This window comes from Tripterygium wilfordii, chromosome 15 (genome assembly GCF_013401445.1).
Source record: "Tripterygium wilfordii isolate XIE 37 chromosome 15, ASM1340144v1, whole genome shotgun sequence".
NCBI lineage: Eukaryota > Viridiplantae > Streptophyta > Magnoliopsida > Celastrales > Celastraceae > Tripterygium > Tripterygium wilfordii.
In genome coordinates, this window is record NC_052246.1 from 2196145 (window position 1) to 2213240 (window position 17096).

Genomic DNA, 17096 nt, shown 5'->3' on the forward strand with positions numbered 1-17096 from the left:
TTTATGATTGGATGAATTTTGTGAGAGTTAATCCATGCAAGTCTGGACCACTAATACTATCATGTAACAGTACTGTCGATAACACCAAAGCTTGGGACATTTAGATTTGGAAATGTGTAAAAATGTAGTATATAATGTCATGTTGTTTCCACTTCAGTTTGCGAGCTTGTAATCATAATGATTAATTCGCACTTATATTAAGGCACTTACTTGCGCGTGCTTCATCTATCCGAGTTTTTGTCTCAATTATCCAAATGTTAAGATGAACGTACACAATTTCATATGAATTACGTGAGAACACGATTTTCACATAGATAATGTGTATCCCACTTTCATTCCCTATATGATATCAGTTGCAGATCAACGGAGCACTAGCGGCTCTTCCGCCAAGACAGTCTTGGCACGCAGTGTTGTGCGTCTCCAAATGGAGTATAAAAAACAACACGCACACGTGGTTACGGCCGTGAAGATTGGCTGGCTGCTCTCTGCATACTGCATGCAAAAGCTTTTTCATATTAATTTTCGCCAATGGTCAACCGCGAGTCTCATACTCCTCCAAATCTTCATAAATTTTCATCTCCCATTCAAAATTTTCAAATCTCTGCCATTTATTAAATAAATAACCACAAAAAAACACTTGCAATAAATACACAGCATTTGTTTAATAAAAGTTTCAAATCACAAAAACTACACACCAGCATAGCTTCAAACCAACTAATAAAATGACCAAAGCACTCTACATTCAGAATTTACACAAAAGAAGCATCCAAGCTTCTACCTCTCTTCAACTCACTGACTCTCTCCTAAAACCACATGACCAGAAGGCTTTGAGATCTTCAAAGATGAACCCACCTCCTACTTTCTTACTACTTCACACTTTCCTCCTATAAATTCCTCACTCTCTCTGTCCCTGTAATTTGTCTCAATTTTGTAGTCTCTATTTATCTCTTTTTCATCTGCATTCACTGAGTCTCTTCACTCTCTTGTCACATTCGGCTTTTATTTTCAAAACAAAGTTAATGGCTTCAATCCTTGGTTCTAATAATCAAAAGCTACAGAAAACATTAACCATTGATCGAAGGCCCTTGATGCTCAAAGATTACCTTGCTGATAATCTCAGTTTTTGTTCATCGAGCGGCTTCAAATCGTTTCCGCGGCAACAATGCTGCACAACCGTCCGGTTTCTTCTCGAATTGGATCTTAAATCCAGAAAGCCAAACAAGAACAACCAGGTAGAGGTACTAGCCAAAAGATGTCGATCGAGAGCGGCAGCTCTAACTGCAACGACGGTCTCTGTTCTGCATAGAGCTTCAGAGGCGGTGATTAAGGCGGTCAAGCTTCTACCTTTTCCTACAATTCGGTCTTCTACTCCGCCTTCACCGTCTGTACAAAATAAGCGAAAGAAAGGAGTACTCCTACTACCCCAGAGCCTCTCGCGGAAGCGGTGGAAGAGAAGTTTCCGGAGGAAATCCGACAATGAAGGACACGAGAAGGTTCAGATGTTGAAATTTTCCCGTGAATTTCTCGAAGAACAAGAAAATCAGTGGGAAAACAAGAGCAATCACTTCAACTCCACCTCCTCCTCCTCCACCACCGCAACCACAGCGACGACGGTAACCAGTAGCAGGAATTCAACGAGTACAAGGAGTGACAGTAACAATAATAGCTGGACCGAGGGTGAATTCACCGCGAATAGTGAAAAATCGGATATAAGCAGCCAAAACGACCCCGTAGCTGGTAAAAAGGATTTACCAGCAAAGGAGGTCAGCAACGTAGTTGGCGTAACAGTCGGTGAAGACTCCATAAAGGTGAGCTTAAATTTAATTAATTAATCAATCAATGCTTCTGCGTTTTTTAAAATTATCATTATTTACGAATTACGATGCTGTCTGTTGTTGGTTCGCGAGAGTGCCGGGCTCTGGTATAGAAAAACTACACCAGAGTCTGCTGTAGATAAATTAGGAACCCAACAAAAATTTGAAAAATTATATGTGTATTTTGATCGGCTTGCGATGCATCTTTATATTGGTTTTGCTATTACACAATTATCATTCACTATAACAAATTACTCTTGTAGTCGCGGTCAAAACTGCGGCCATTTGAACAAAAAATATGCAAATATACCTACGGTTACAAACCGCGGGGAGAGGCATCACAAAGATAATACCTACTCCCGTGGATGGGTTCAACCGGGAGCCATAAAATGCGACTGTGAATCTAAGATAACCGCGACTATTTGCTTGCTTACATGGACAAGTTAATAAATTGAACATGCGTTGATATGACAGGAGTGGCCGAACGAGGAGAAAGAGCAATTCAGTCCAGTGTCGGTGTTGGACTGTCCATTTGAAGATGATCAAGACATTATCAGCTCTCCTTTCCACTGCAGTCTTGCCCGCATGGAAGGTATCTCCTCTCTATCTCTGTTACAATCATGTATGGGACAAACAAACATTTCTACTACCTATAATTTCGTTAGTTTCTGATACATTAATGAGATTGACCCAGGCTTAAACAGATAATTACTTGGGTGTCGACAAATATTTACAAGCTAGCTGGATTATCATTCTGTTCTTATTAATTATAAAATTGTGCTGTTGGACCCTGACATGTTAGGACTCATAAACTGATCACTAATGCTGAATTAATTATTTGATGAGCAGGAAGAAAGCAGAAGCTTATGCAAAAGATCAGACGCTTTGAGAGTCTCGCTGAATTGGAGCCAGTGGATTTGGCAAAACGAATTGCATTGTCAGAGATGGATGATCTTGAATCACTTAAGTCACCTGCATCGCCTTCTACCAATAGCAAGGAGGAGGAGGAGGAGAAGGAAAATGGTGGAGAAAATGAAACAGAATCAAGACGTGATGAGCTACTTAGGCAGCTCAAATCAACAATTCCATCAAATACCCTCCTTGCATCCAATAAGGCAGATAATCTACTGTTAAACTTCTTCACAGAGAAAACAGAGGAAAATAAAACATGCTGTAAGTATGAATTGTTGAAGGAAGCAGAGGATTGGGTGAATGGACACCAAGAATTGTTTTTGGTATGGGGATGGGAAGTGAAGGATGGTAGGAAATTGTATCTCAAAGACATGGAGAAGAATGGAGGGTGGAGGAATTTGGAGGAAGAAAAACAAGAGGTGGGTTTAGAGCTGGAGCAAGAGATCTTTTCAACTTTAGTGATTGAATTGTTTTCCACCTTAGAGGCTAGCACTTGAGGTTTGCTTTGTAGTTCTGTCATCTTTTCACTTTACCCCAGTGAAAAGATGAGGGAATTTTTGAAAATCTTAGTGAGTAGTTGAGGCTCTTCTTTTCAGTTAGTCTTGTTTTTAATCTTTTGTTGTCTCCAGAGACTAGACATCTAAGAGTGGGTTTTAGCAAAAAAGATACACGTCCCAATAATTGGGATTCTAATTGCTAAGGTGTATGGTGTTTTAGCAACTTCGCATTGGGATGTGAACCAGAGCATGTTCTGTCCAGTAATCTGTTTAAAGCGAAACTTATGAGGGGGAGCTAAAATGAATAATATATATTGCAAGATCATTAAACTTACCAACTGTACAGACTACAGAGGATTGTTGTCTTCACTTCCCAGTTCCCAGTAGTGGTGACATGAACTAAAAACGATTGGAAGCTGAGACGTTCATGAGATTTGTAAATGGGCCAGGCGGTCACAAATGGGCCTACAGTGGTTCAAGTAACAAGAACCTGGGAATTCTTGTCGGGCGGAAGTATTGGGCTAGAGCCGGGGGCCTCCTTCATCCACTAGAGAGACCACCCCTTTCACACCGCTTGACACGTGGCACGAAACTATAAACGAAGTCCAAATCGATGGACTCACCAGCTCTCGAGCAGCCACCGGTAGGCGGTAGTCCAAAAAGTCCACAGTCTAAGCTGTTTCAAATTCTCATCAGACTCCGCGAGCCACGACCTAAAGTTGGACGAGTCTTGCGCGTTAAAAGGTCATCATTATTCTTTTCTTGAAAATAGCTGGATTTTATATTTAAAGAATATTCTTAAAATGCTATTGATATTTGAGATGCCAGGTTTTCATATAAAGTAAAGCATCTATATTTCCATATAAATATTTATTCATTAAGAAAATATTATAATTTCTTATGTTACTTGCAATATACTTAAGTGTGAGAAGTGAGAACTTGATGTTCGCGAGAAATCAAATTCTAGCCTAGTTTATTAGAATAATATATTTCTCTCTAGGAAGTTGTGGGTTTAATTCCTATTGTATCTGTACATAATCGAACTACCATGTGTTTGTCAATGCAAAATAGCATTCACTTGAAAACCTAACTCTAACTTTAAATTATTATTTTAATTCCAAATTTTACTCTTAAGTCTTAACCAACCAAATGGTATTTTTTTTTTAATACTGGAAAATAGATGGCATACCTAATTCCTGGTTGTCCAGTGTATATATATGTATCAAAATATATATGTTGAATAATTCAATTCATGCTTAAGTTGACTAGGGCATTGATGAACCAACTCACACTAAAAATATGTTTTTTTTCCCCTAGTGGTATAAAAGAATCACATTTGAACTAAATATGGTATTAATCGATCCTAAAATCAATTAATATTTCATACCAAGTTAGGTTATTGAGACAAATTCAATCGTATAAATAAAAAATAATTCAATTGTATAAATAATCATATATCGGATAGGAATACTATATCGGTAATATTTATTGTACATATACATGGATTAATGCTATCTCCATTAAAGTATATGAATATGGATTAATTAGGGAAAAAAAACATTATTTTTGATTTTATGGTTTAGATATCCAAATCCACTAGATTTGAATTCCAAGATAATTACAGAATAATACGGGTCGAATCAGATGTGGTGGTGGTGGAGGTATGAATCGGGTCGGGTTCAAGCTTGATCCATTTACGGGCCCTTGGCCCTGCGTATTTAAATTATTTTCCTATTTTTCGCGATAAGTCATTTAACGCTATTTATCGAAACCCCGCGCAATGCGTGTCGCGATTGGTGTAAGGCCGGAGAGCGGAGAGTCCATTCCTTCTTTAAAAACCTCTCTACGTTGTTTCCAAGAGCCAACAAGAGTCTCTCCGGCTCTAATCACTCTCTCTTTGTAGAATAATAATCTTAAAAGACTTTTCGTCTTTCTCCTACCAGACTTTTCTTCGTGATGCAACGAACGAACCCTTCTTTTTTTTATATTTTTTTTCCTTTTATTGCACCGCTACAGCAAGCAATCGTTTTGGGTCTGTTAAATAGACCTTTTCGCAGGCTCCAGCTTTACACCAGTTGTCGTTTTTGGGTTCTTTGTTTTTGAATGATTTTGGTTTTAATCCGACGGTGAGGATTTTGATCGGAGGAGATGTCGAAGGGTGAGGATCAAGCTCGGTCTCTCTTCGGGATTTCTCTATCCAATCGACCCAGATGGCAGCAGTTCTTGATTTGCTCTTCTGGCTTCTTTTTCGGTTATCTCGTCAATGGCATATGCGAGGTCTGGTTTTCCTTTCATTTTTTATTTCAATTCTGGGTTTTTATGGTTGGTTTTATCGATATTATTTTCCTTAAAAATCAACATTTTTCTGTAAAAGGAGTTCTTAGTTTTGCATGTTGATGATTTTTGGATTTAATTTTTTTTTCAGGGAAGACATTGAATTTTTACTGTTCTTTCAAAATTCATAGTATTTTCTTTTGGACCAAACATTAACAGACTTGTAGGACCGTATTCAATGCGCTAATCAAGATATTTCCTGTTTTGACTGACCTCATGATTAATGCAAACACGGATGCTTTGATCACATTGTAAATAAATTCCCATTCATGTTTTATTCATTCTAACTATTGACATGTTTCACTGCAGGAATATGTTTATAATCGGCTTCAATTCAGGTAAATGTTCTTTTGTTCTAGCTGTTTGTTTACCTTTAACACTTAGTAAATTTAATGCTGTAAGTTCTCTTTCTCTTTCCCTAATTGGTTTTTTGGGTTTTGCAGCTATGGATGGTATTTTACTTTCGTTCAAGGATTTGTGTACCTTGTACTCATATCCCTCCAGGGTTTCACCACCAAACAAATGGTGAATCCATGGAAAACATATGTGAAATTATCTGCTGTACTTGCTGGTTCTCATGGATTAACCAAAGGATCATTGGCCTTTCTCAACTATCCTGCACAGATCATGTTCAAATCGACGAAGGTAGTCAATGCACTAACTTTGTTTTTATCTTTGTATCTTAACTCACTTTACTTGGACAATGGATATGGTTGATGATTGCGAAGTACTATGTAGGGATACTTTGTATGTTGTCATGATGTTTTATCTTAAAAGTCTTGTATATCCAAGTAATTTTCTTTGGAAGTTTTATTAATGTCTAATTTTCCTTGATCTTGCAAATTTAGGTATTGCCAGTCATGGTTATGGGTGCCTTTATTCCTGGCCTGAGAAGGAAATACCCGTTTCATGAATACATTTCTGCTCTGCTTCTGGTTGTTGGTCTAATCTTTTTCACCTTAGCTGATGCCAATACATCTCCGAATTTTAGCATTATTGGTGTCATAATGATTTCTGGTGCTCTGATTATGGATTCATTCCTGGGTAATTTACAAGAAGCAATTTTCACTATGAATCCTGCTACAACACAGGTAACCCTCAGTTTTTTAATCAAAAGTGCAACATGAGTTCTGGACAGGGAAATTTTTTTATTTTTATATTTGCTTACAATCTTCATTTCTCTTATGTCTCAGATGGAGATGCTTTTCTGCTCAACAGTTGTTGGCATGCCTTTCTTACTTTTACCCATGATATTCACAGGAGAACTGTTCAGGGCCTGGTCTTCTTGTTATCAAGTAAGGAATTTTCCCCTTATTGATAATTTTAATGTTTTAATTTATACTCAATCATCATGTTAATGTCTAGAGATGACTTGCAATATGAGGATACTTTGGAGTTACATTTCTCATTTACTAAATTAATGAATGGAATGCAACGATGTCATTCCTTATCGTCACTTAGTGTGTGATGCTGACAGTCTATATGCATTTCCGTTGTTTTAATTTTTCCTTTATACTCAGTTCGATTTGGTCAGGATTTGATCTTTACTCGGTCGTTAGCCTTAAATATATATTTTTTGTTCTGTATTGTTGATATTTATCTGATACGTTTTGCAGCATCCTTATGTATATGGGGTATTAGTGTTTGAGGCCATGGCCACATTCGTCGGCCAAGTCTCTGTGTTATCCCTCATTGCCCTTTTTGGTGCTGCCACCACTGCCATGGTAATTTTCAGTTTCTTATCTTGCACTGCATTTTGGGCACGTCTATTTTTTTTCATTTCATTTGCATTTTAGACCAGTGGGTATGGGATATTTTCATGAAAATGCTGTATGATGACCATTCTATGTTGTGCAGATAACAACTGCAAGAAAGGCAGTGACATTGCTGCTATCATACATAATATTTACGAAACCAATGACCGAACAGCATGGTACTGGGCTCCTGCTTATATCCATGGGAATCATATTGAAGATGCTACCCGATAACAAACCCCAAACCAGGAGCGCCTCCTCAAAGCATTTAAAGTCCTTCACTAATGAAGGAAAAAGCCTCGTCGAGAATGGCGAAGACGATGAGAAAAGGCCCTTGGTATGAAAAGATCAATGAAGCATATTCTGTCTGTTTGACGTTTCTACAACCGGGGGGCATAGACAAGGAAAGCTGAGGTTTCTGGAGTAAGCATAGGAGCAATAGAAGTATGTTAGCCAAGTTTGATGTAAATTTCTTCTAGGAGAATATAACCCTTCATATTTCAGATTTTGGAAATTCAATTTTATTTTATGAACAATTCATCTTCATCATGGCCTTGAGCTGTTGATTCTTTAATCTTTATTCATCTTGTAATTGTTAAAGGATCAGCTGGGTTTTTGGAAGTTTGTATACTGTTGTGCATGTAATCCTGAGCAGAGTAGTTTTCATTGCAAATGGGCTGTGTCTGCTGGCCTCGGCCCAGCAGGCGCTTCGAGGTTTTAACTTTTAATTCATTGAATATGGGCCCATACGTCGGTCCATTCGGGAGCGAGATCCAACGGTCCCACTCAAATGTTATTTCCCCACCTGATCGTACGGTCATCAATTGATCCAAATCGGAAAAATTTTAAAATCTCCCCATCGAAATCGAAAAAGGGGAAGAAAAAAGAGTCCTTTCCGAGAGCCTGAAACGAAAGGCGAAAGAAAAAAGAAAAGAACCCTAAATTTTTAGCTTTCTAGCAGCTTTTCAATCCCGGTGCCACCGGAATCATGAGGGGAACGAAACGGTTCGCTTCATCAGAATCTGTGGAGGATACGAACGATACAGTTGTGAGTTTTTAAATTGTTCTTTTCCTTGTGTCCGGGACGGGAGGGGAGGCTTCCTTGTCATTGCTTCGAAAGACCTAATTCAGAGCTCCTGTTCACTTAATTTTCAAGCCCTAAATCATTATGATGTCTAAATTTGATTAAACTAACTATGCATGGGAATTTGGGTGTTACTTCATTGCCTGGGAGAGCTTGCGTGTTTTTTGTACTTATATATGGTGTAGGTTTAACATGTTACTCATTTACGGATTGCATATTGATTTTGAATTTGAGCAAGAGTTGAACTTTGTAAGAAAAGGAAAATCACCAAGGAAGGGAAGATTCGAGCTTCTTATGATAAGTTAAGGTTGCTAGTAACAAGGATTCGGATTTAACTTCTTCAAACGATAAAACCTGATCTGGAAAATTTGCTTTGATTTGGGCAGTATATCTGGGCTTTTGTGGCTTTTCTTATTAATGGTTCATCATGTGAAAGTTAGAGGAGAATTTACGAGGGAGTGGTAGAATGCACTTTGGTTGATAATTAGAGAATTCGCTAATAGATCTTTCTTAATGGTACTGTACCTGTGTACCTTCTTGGAGACATTAGGAGCTGTAAATAATATTGTGGATTTCACCATTACCACCGTGGTAGAGTAGCATGTTGCTCAGAGGTCGCACTGTCGCAGTTTCAATTCAATACCTGAAATTAATCTTTCTACATATTATGTGGGTATGCAGTCTGCGACTCTGCATACAGCCTATTTGTCCCCAACCCCGCCTACTACGGGAGCCTTGTGCACGTGGGTGTTTTACCTCACCATTACCACTGTGGAAGAGTGACATTTGAGGTGTTCTTTTGGCTTTCAGTAAACTTAATAGATAGGTCTTGTGCTGTTTGATGCTAAAATTATGATGAGAAGTCACTTACCCGTTACTTTTTTTTGACACTGCTGTTTACATGTGTTCTTATGTGTCAGTCATTTTGTGGAGGCTTATTATATTGATTTTAATGCAATGCAGGTCAACAACAAAAGAATATTGGCGGGATCTCTTTTTGATGTTCATAGGGCAGAACCATCCCAACAAAAATCATTGGCAGCACCAGTTTTGGATGTGCAACGGGCTGAATTGTCTCGACAGCATGTCAGAGCTCTCAATACCCAGTTTGCAAGGTCCACCTTTTTATCTTTAAATTCTCTCTCTCTCTCTCTCTTGTCCAGTGTCAACTGTATTTCATCATGTAGTTTTGACATTTCACTCCATTATGTTCTATGGTTTCAGTTCATTGGCATTTGTTGTCTTATATTATCTTTTTGACAGTTTTTAGAATGACATTGATTTTTTCCCCTCTTATGATTGTCATACACATGCGTTGTTCTTGAGTTTATAAACTTTTCCATTGTCATCCTTGCTTTGAAGTGATGCTTTCTATTATGTTTTTGTTAACAGTTGGGTGCAAACACAGTTGATAAATCATCCCGATGAACTATGGGAAGATGGTGTTCGAGACTACGTTCTTCATGCTTCTAACATTATGGTAATATCTAATAACTTCAAGTTTACCTCGGGATAATAGTCTATTATTATCCTTATATTGCTTTTATGCTTAAGGTCTGGGGACTATTACTCTTTTAGTGATACACCTATAGACATGTACATTATGCTTTTGGAAATCTCAATATGTGCGTGTGGTGGATAATTGCTAGTTTCTCATATGGGTTCATTTAGATGACCCCAACATTGTTTGTGATAAAAGCTTTGATGATGATAATGATATTGGTGGATACTGAGAATTATGTTATGCTACTAAAGGTTGAAAACTGAGGCGGGCAGTTTCATTATATAAGATTAGATGGAATATATTGTGGTTCTTTTACAATCATGTTTTCACTATGCTTTTCTAGAAATCAATAAAGCCCAGGTTTTGCTTGCAACAGTTTGACTAAAAAGATTTTCTTAAGCTTTTGAGTATATAGTTGTTTACTCTTAGTAGCCAGCATTGAATGAAACTGAAACTGCCCATATGCTTAAAAGCTTTTGCTAGGTTTAAATTTTCCTTTTTTGGGTGTATATTTTATGATTTGTCAAATTAGACGCCGCGGATCTGAATGAAAATTCTTTAGTAGGTTTGCTCTCACTTCCCTTGAGTAACATAAATGAGTCCCGACTCTTGCATCAATTGTATCGTACTTAGTTGTGTGCGAAGCTGGGATTAGCACCTGTGTCAGTGTTGCAAATTGAGTATTCCTTTTGCTTATCATCTTTTATTGCAGGATGAGTTCAGGGACATTGTCAGCTGGCTCAAAGCAAATGTAGCTAAAGCAGGAACTTTGACTGCATCTGAATCTCTTACCAGTGGAGAAAAGCTTGTGGCTGAAACTACGAACAAAGAAACGACATTAGTAAAGGAGAAAAGTGGGTATACTCCAGTGAGTAGCAATGCAAGCTTTACAGCTTCATGGAGCTCTGGAGTTTTCTCCAGCAGCCAAAGTTCTGGACCATCCTCAAACAGTCATAGTGCCGGATCGTTCTCCAACAGTCAAAGCTCTGGAATGTTCTCCAACAGTAAAAGTTCTGGATTCTTCCCTAATAATCAAAGCTTTGGATTGTTCTCAAACAATCAAAGCTCTGGGGGATTCTCAAACAGTCAAAGTTCAGGATTGCTCTCCAATGGTCAAATCTCAGGAGGGTTCTCCAATACTCAAAGCACTGGACTATTCTCAAACAGTCAAAGCTCGGGCTTGTTCTCCAACAATCAAAGCTTCGGATTGTCATCCAGTAACAACAATCAAAGCTCTGCAGCATCGTCCAGTACTCAAAGCTCTGGATTATTCTCTTTTAGTCAGAGCTCTGGAGTATTCTCCAACAGTGGTAGCTCCACAGCATTATTTAACAGTCAAACACCTGTCTCATTCGGTAGGTATTATATTTTCTTAATTCACAAGCGTATTAAAGTCTCAAACCAATGGGACTTGTGTATCTTTGACGTGAAGATAGTGACCCAGGAGGCCAGGAACATAGGGTAGGGAATATGAAGTACAATTATATAAATGCTGAAATTGTGTGCCAAGCTCAAATAGGAATATGTGTTTGTGTCGTCAAGTTCCCATTCTTATAGAATAACGTATGGACAGTTTTTGTTGGTTAGGAAATAATGTATGGATATTGGTAGATTTTTAGAGAAAATTCACCATCCAAACCATGTTTGCCTTTGAATACAAGGTCTCTATGGAATTAAACATTCATGATAAGAAGATTTGAGTCTGAAGGTTTGAAAGGATTAAATATCAGTGATGAGCTTTCTTACAAGTGCTGCTAATTGAATCTGTCTCACTGTCCATCTGTACATTGGGCAGTTATATTCCATATATATCTTGATACCTGAAGTGGGAAAATTGAGCAAAAGAAATAGGTTTAGATGGTTGCATAGAAACCCTTAAAATTCTATCAACGCCTGGTTTTTTAGTGTTAGAATATTATTTAGTTTGTCTGCTTTCCGACGTCCTACCTTTACTTTTGGCATTGCAGGAAGTACAAGCTCTGTTCCCATAAACACTAATGCATCAGATGATGGCGAGGATGGTAAGATAGTTGAATATGCTTTCCTATTCTTAGTTTTGAGAATTATTCTGTCATTAGTTGTTTGAAAACAAGTTCATAGTGTGTTTTTTTTTTTTTTTTTTTCTGTTTAGTGTGTTTGCGATTAGCCCAAATGTGCATAAGCTTGCTAATATTTTGGCTAATGAAGCATATGGCCTACTGTTCATGGCTGGTTTCTGTATAGTTATAATTTTTAGTATTTCTTTTATTATTTCTCTGTATTCTTCAAAATAGCTCTTCACGTCATGCTTTCCTCCCATATATGTTTACATTAACATATTACAATTTTTTATATTATTGAGATATTACACTTTCCATCATCAGAAAATGATTTGCAGCGGCCAAGCAGTCCATCTGTAAAGAAGGCTGAAGAAAAGGGCATTGTTGTAGTCCATGAAGTTAAATGCAAGCTCTATGTCAAGGTATTTCTTTCTGAAAAATTTGTAAGTAGCTCATATAGATATATTAATTATTGCTTTTTATGGCTGTAAGTGGCAGCTTTTACTCAAACATTAATTGCTCAATACTTTACCTCACTCTTGGACTTGAGTTACTTATACTACAAAATTCTAGTGTGACTTGTTATTCTGTGCTTGCTGTTTAATTACGTTTGTGTTTTACATCCTTTAAAGAATCATTAAATTATGTTTTGTATTTTGCATAAGCATTACATTCAACTGAGAATTAAATTTGGTTTTGTCTATCACTATCTCTATGTGATACATTTCATGAGATTGTTCTGAAGGTTATCGTTGTTTCTTTCTTAACCTTAAATCTGTTTGTCAGAACTGAATAATAAGCACTGCGTTTGTTGTCTTTGGGTTAATTGGGGATGATTATGGGAAGGGGTGCCCCTGACCCACCCCCATACATGCGTGGGCATGGAAGAGTCCACCATACCCATAACCAATGCCGCTGGGTACAAGGAATACTCATACCCCTGAATTTTATTTGTGGTACTGGTGGGGTATTCCCCTTCCTAAACTGCCAATTTTGCTAGCAGCTTGTGAACAAATGAATAGTTCTGGTCACAGCTGAGATCAAATTTACTTATGAATTTATGTTGTCGACTCTAATTGTTTTGCTTAGATTTTATTGATGATGATAGTATAGGGTCCATGAACTCAAAGAGGGTTTCAATTTCAACTTAAAAGGGCTTGCTGCTTCTGTGCTATTGTGACATGAAACAAATTCCATTATAGTTTTCCATCCTTCTTTCATTTACTAATGATTAGATGTATCTGCCAAATGCTGAGCTGTAATACTTCGTGTGTTCTGACTTCTGCAATGGTCACTTCTGTGTTTTTTTTATAATTCTTGATATGTCCAGTCAAGTGACCCGACAGATAAAGACACATGGAAAGATAAAGGCACAGGTCAGCTTTCCATTAAATGCAAGGAGGAAGTTAGCAAGGGCACAAAAGAATCCAACCCAACAATTGTTGTTCGAAACGATGTAAGATCCATGTAAACCTTTGTTGATAACATAAAATTTAATCGTGGAAAAACTTGATATGGTGAAAAGTTAATATTATTTTTATGCCTTGTTGGTGTTAGTAAATTTGTTGTCACCTGTGAAACTGGAAATGGTTGAGAATCGCGAAATAGAATGATTGCTATATGTGCTCTTTATCTTGAAGAAATATCATGTGTAGAACTCCAACACGGCACATGGGATCAGCTTTAGATGATTTTAGAAACTTTGAGCTCTATTGCCACCCAGCAAAAGATCAAGTAGACAGACAAAAGTCATTTTGGTAGTTATATGAAGTCAACTTCCCATATACTTGTTACCAAATGCTAAAGCTTAACTGAGTTCAAAATTTATGGTAGGGTTTGTTGGTTTGGGATCTTGTTTCACTTATTTTGTTTTATAAAAATGTTGATTTGGGAATTTGATTTGATCCGTAGTGAATAACATGCAGAATGCTACATTAATATATATATTTTTTGAATATAAATTTTTTTATTCAAGCACCAAAGGGGCGCAACCCACAATATTTTTTGTTTTTAGTTTATAAGCATCAGAAAACTTAAGATGGTCTGGTTAATTGCTCTTCAATCAAACAGTTTTGCGGCTTCATCAATAAGGAGGTTGTTTGATACTTGAATGATCTTTTCATCCCTGTCAATCCTTGTTTTGGCTATTATGAGACCGATAAGTTGAACCTCAAATATCCATGGACTCGTATCCACTCAATTAGACATTCTATTTGGGAATGACTAACGATGTTCCAGATGAGTGAACTGATATGAAATTTTCATTTTTCTTGTAAATTCACGTGTTTTCAATCAAAGGACAATAAGTAACAATATGATCAGTAAGACAAGGAGTTCTTGGCCTAGTGGTAGCCTACTCCCTAAGATTTTAGCGAGGGCAAGGACGAATCCCCTTGCACGCTACTACTAATAATAATAGAATTACTCAACAAAAAAAAAGATTAGTTTATGATGCTGTGTGGTGAAAATGGTGTCAATCGTAAAATTGCCCCTGTTGGGTGAAGTTCATAAATTTTCTATTAGGAATTTAAAACGAATATTCCCATATGAAGTGTTGCTTGTGACAAGTTTCCTGATGCTTTCCTCTGGTAATTTAGATTTCTTTCTTTAGAGAAATTTGTTGTAGTTGACTTGTATTTGATGAATGCCACATACATAGAATTATAGATCCCATGCAAAAAAGATATATTTGTCATCGTATGTGGTATTCTTATTTGTTCTGTCAAAGCCTTTTTAGGGTGTCGTCTACTGGAGTTGTTGCTCATTTAATCTTTTATTGATGGCAGGTGGGAAAGTTGTTGCTTAATGCTTTGCTGTATTCAGGAATCAAGACAAGATTACAGAAGAATTCTCTAGTAGCTATATTTCATACTTTGGTAAAGGGCAGAATTTTTCGCTGTCTTATGATTTTGGTTGTTTGGGCAATGACAGAGAAATGGTGATATATGGCAATGCATCCTTAAGATTTTAAAAAAAAAACAAAAAAACCCAATATTAGAAATCATCAAAATTTCTCACGTTTTTTTTAATTGATACAAGGTGCTTTAGACTTTACTTCTTTTAGGCACTGGGGAGCCATCCATTTATGCTGAAACGATGACCTGAATTGTTGAAACTTCGGATCAAAATAATTCGGATTGAAATGAGCCATTTATGCTGAAATTGTTCATTGTGAATCATGTGAGTTATGATGTTGATTGTCTTTTGCAGGATGATAATGGTGGCAATGACAGTGTTGTGGCACATACATTCTTGATTAGGACGAAAACAGCGGAGGAAATAAACAAGCTAGCAACCGCCATCCAAGAATATGCACCTTCATTATGATAAGTATCTATCACTGCAACATCTTGTAACCTTGAACTCTGACAAATGTGATTTAGTTTTGGAAAATTTTCACTTTTCCTTATATGTATTCACCGAAATATCTCCATACCTTATATTGCGATGAAGCCAGACAGAAAGTTTATTTAGCTGGTGTGGGGACTAAAAATAATCGGGGAAATTTTCTTGATACCCGGCTACATGAAATTGTGGTCTAGAGGAGCTGCAGTACTGGTACCATATGATAGTGAAATGATTTCATGAAGCTATGAAAAGTATAAACAAAAATTCCTTCATGAGTTTAATGATCATTTCCAGTTGGCTGTTTGATTGGCTCTCTTATGATTATCCGATGCAAATTGTCATTTGAGTCTTACCCCATCCTTGTTAATCCATTCAGGGTCGGAGTGTCGCTCTTATTCTGTTCATGTAATGTAACCGGACTAGGCAATTGTTTCTATATAATGCTCCTAATGCTTTTACTCGCAGTGTTTCCATTCTCAGTAGTCCTGAGTCCTGACCAGTGTGTACCAAACTGGATTTGGCCTATTGTTTTAGTACGTTCATAATTTTTTTCCCTGTAACAATTTATGTTATTTTCCTTTTCAAATCAAATATACTGACGGCAGACTTCATAGTAAATTTCGATCACTACCCTGTAGTGGTTTTCATCCATGAATGATATTTATTGAAAATTAGGTTTCCAATGATCAACAAGGATCTATATGGCAATGGGTTTAAGATCGAGAGTAAATAATTGTTTTCTGGTTTCATGAACCTGTCTACTTTTGAAGAAGGGTCATGAGCATCATTTTTCTCGTAAAAGTTTCGACTTAGTCTTACTTGAGCTTGCAGTATAGGCAACTTTGGGCATATAAAACAGGCCCATGGGCCATACGTGGGAAATAAAATTGGGCCAAACTGATCCTACTATCCTAGTGTTGGTGCATGTGGCATGCATGATTGCGAGGTCCAAAGTCCTTGACTTCACGCGCAATGCATCACGCTTTTCCAAGTCTCTACTTTTGTCTCCACTCTCTATTTCTCTATTTCCACACCCATCAACCTCGCATGGCGTTTGTTGGAGAGTGGAAACAGCGAATGTTGGTGATGGAAAGAGAAGCACGTGCATATAATGTTAAAATGGGAAACAGTCTGTACGTTACATGATTGTGGGCCCTACTTTCACCTGACGACCACCAAACCCCCCCACTCCCATCACGGCTCGTTTTACATGTTTGTTGCAAACGACACCGTTTTATTGTAAAATTGCCCTTCACTATTTTCATTAATTACTAAATTACCATCCCCTTCAAGTAAAATTTATTGCTCGATGTGGGTGATATTTCAAGCAATAAATTACCATGACAACTCTACACACAAACTATTTGCATTTATTCATTCCATAAAATTGACTTTAATTGTACACCAACAACATACTGATACAGTACATGCTTGAATGTTTTGCAATTCAATGCAATGAAATGAGGAAGGAAGAAGAAGCTAGATGTTTGCATGCAATGTAATGATAAAATGGGTTAGGAATATCAAATTTTATTAAGAGTAATAATAAATATTTACTAAATATAACCTCATTTTACTCCTAAGTCCATGAAACATATGAAATAAACATTAATTATAGACATACATGACGGAGGGTTCACTTAACATCCAACGTTTTATATTAATTAAGATTAAAATACGGTCATATTTTAAACAAGATACTACCCACAATGTTTATTTTTGAATAATTGGTATATCATAGTTCACACATATTAACACATATCTTATGCACATCCGAGTCCGAATCGTTAACTAAAATGGTAAAAATATT

The 17096-nt window shown here is 37.1% G+C and overlaps 3 protein-coding genes across 3 annotated transcripts; all 3 read left to right on the plus strand.

Annotated features, from left to right (window-relative positions):
* Positions 1-102: 102 nt before the first annotated feature.
* LOC120016314 lies at positions 103-3929 on the plus strand. The gene is made up of 3 exons (XM_038869028.1): positions 103-1808; positions 2289-2406; positions 2664-3929. Exons 1-3 carry the CDS (start codon positions 1020-1022, stop codon positions 3221-3223), a joined length of 1467 nt encoding a protein of 488 aa, XP_038724956.1. The 5' UTR covers positions 103-1019; the 3' UTR covers positions 3224-3929.
* Positions 3930-5053: 1124 nt separating this feature from the next.
* On the plus strand, positions 5054-7939 carry LOC119980104 (UDP-galactose/UDP-glucose transporter 4-like). Its single transcript, XM_038822764.1, has 7 exons — positions 5054-5500; positions 5867-5895; positions 6001-6202; positions 6406-6648; positions 6751-6852; positions 7174-7281; positions 7415-7939. Exons 1-7 carry the CDS (start codon positions 5372-5374, stop codon positions 7652-7654), a joined length of 1053 nt encoding a protein of 350 aa, XP_038678692.1. The 5' UTR covers positions 5054-5371; the 3' UTR covers positions 7655-7939.
* A 247-nt stretch (positions 7940-8186) lies between these two features.
* LOC120015876 (nuclear pore complex protein Nup50-like) lies at positions 8187-15610 on the plus strand. The gene is made up of 9 exons (XM_038868366.1): positions 8187-8359; positions 9359-9510; positions 9788-9875; positions 10612-11254; positions 11867-11920; positions 12263-12360; positions 13269-13394; positions 14725-14814; positions 15149-15610. Exons 1-9 carry the CDS (start codon positions 8300-8302, stop codon positions 15263-15265), a joined length of 1428 nt encoding a protein of 475 aa, XP_038724294.1. The 5' UTR covers positions 8187-8299; the 3' UTR covers positions 15266-15610.
* The last annotated feature ends 1486 nt before the right edge of the window (positions 15611-17096 follow it).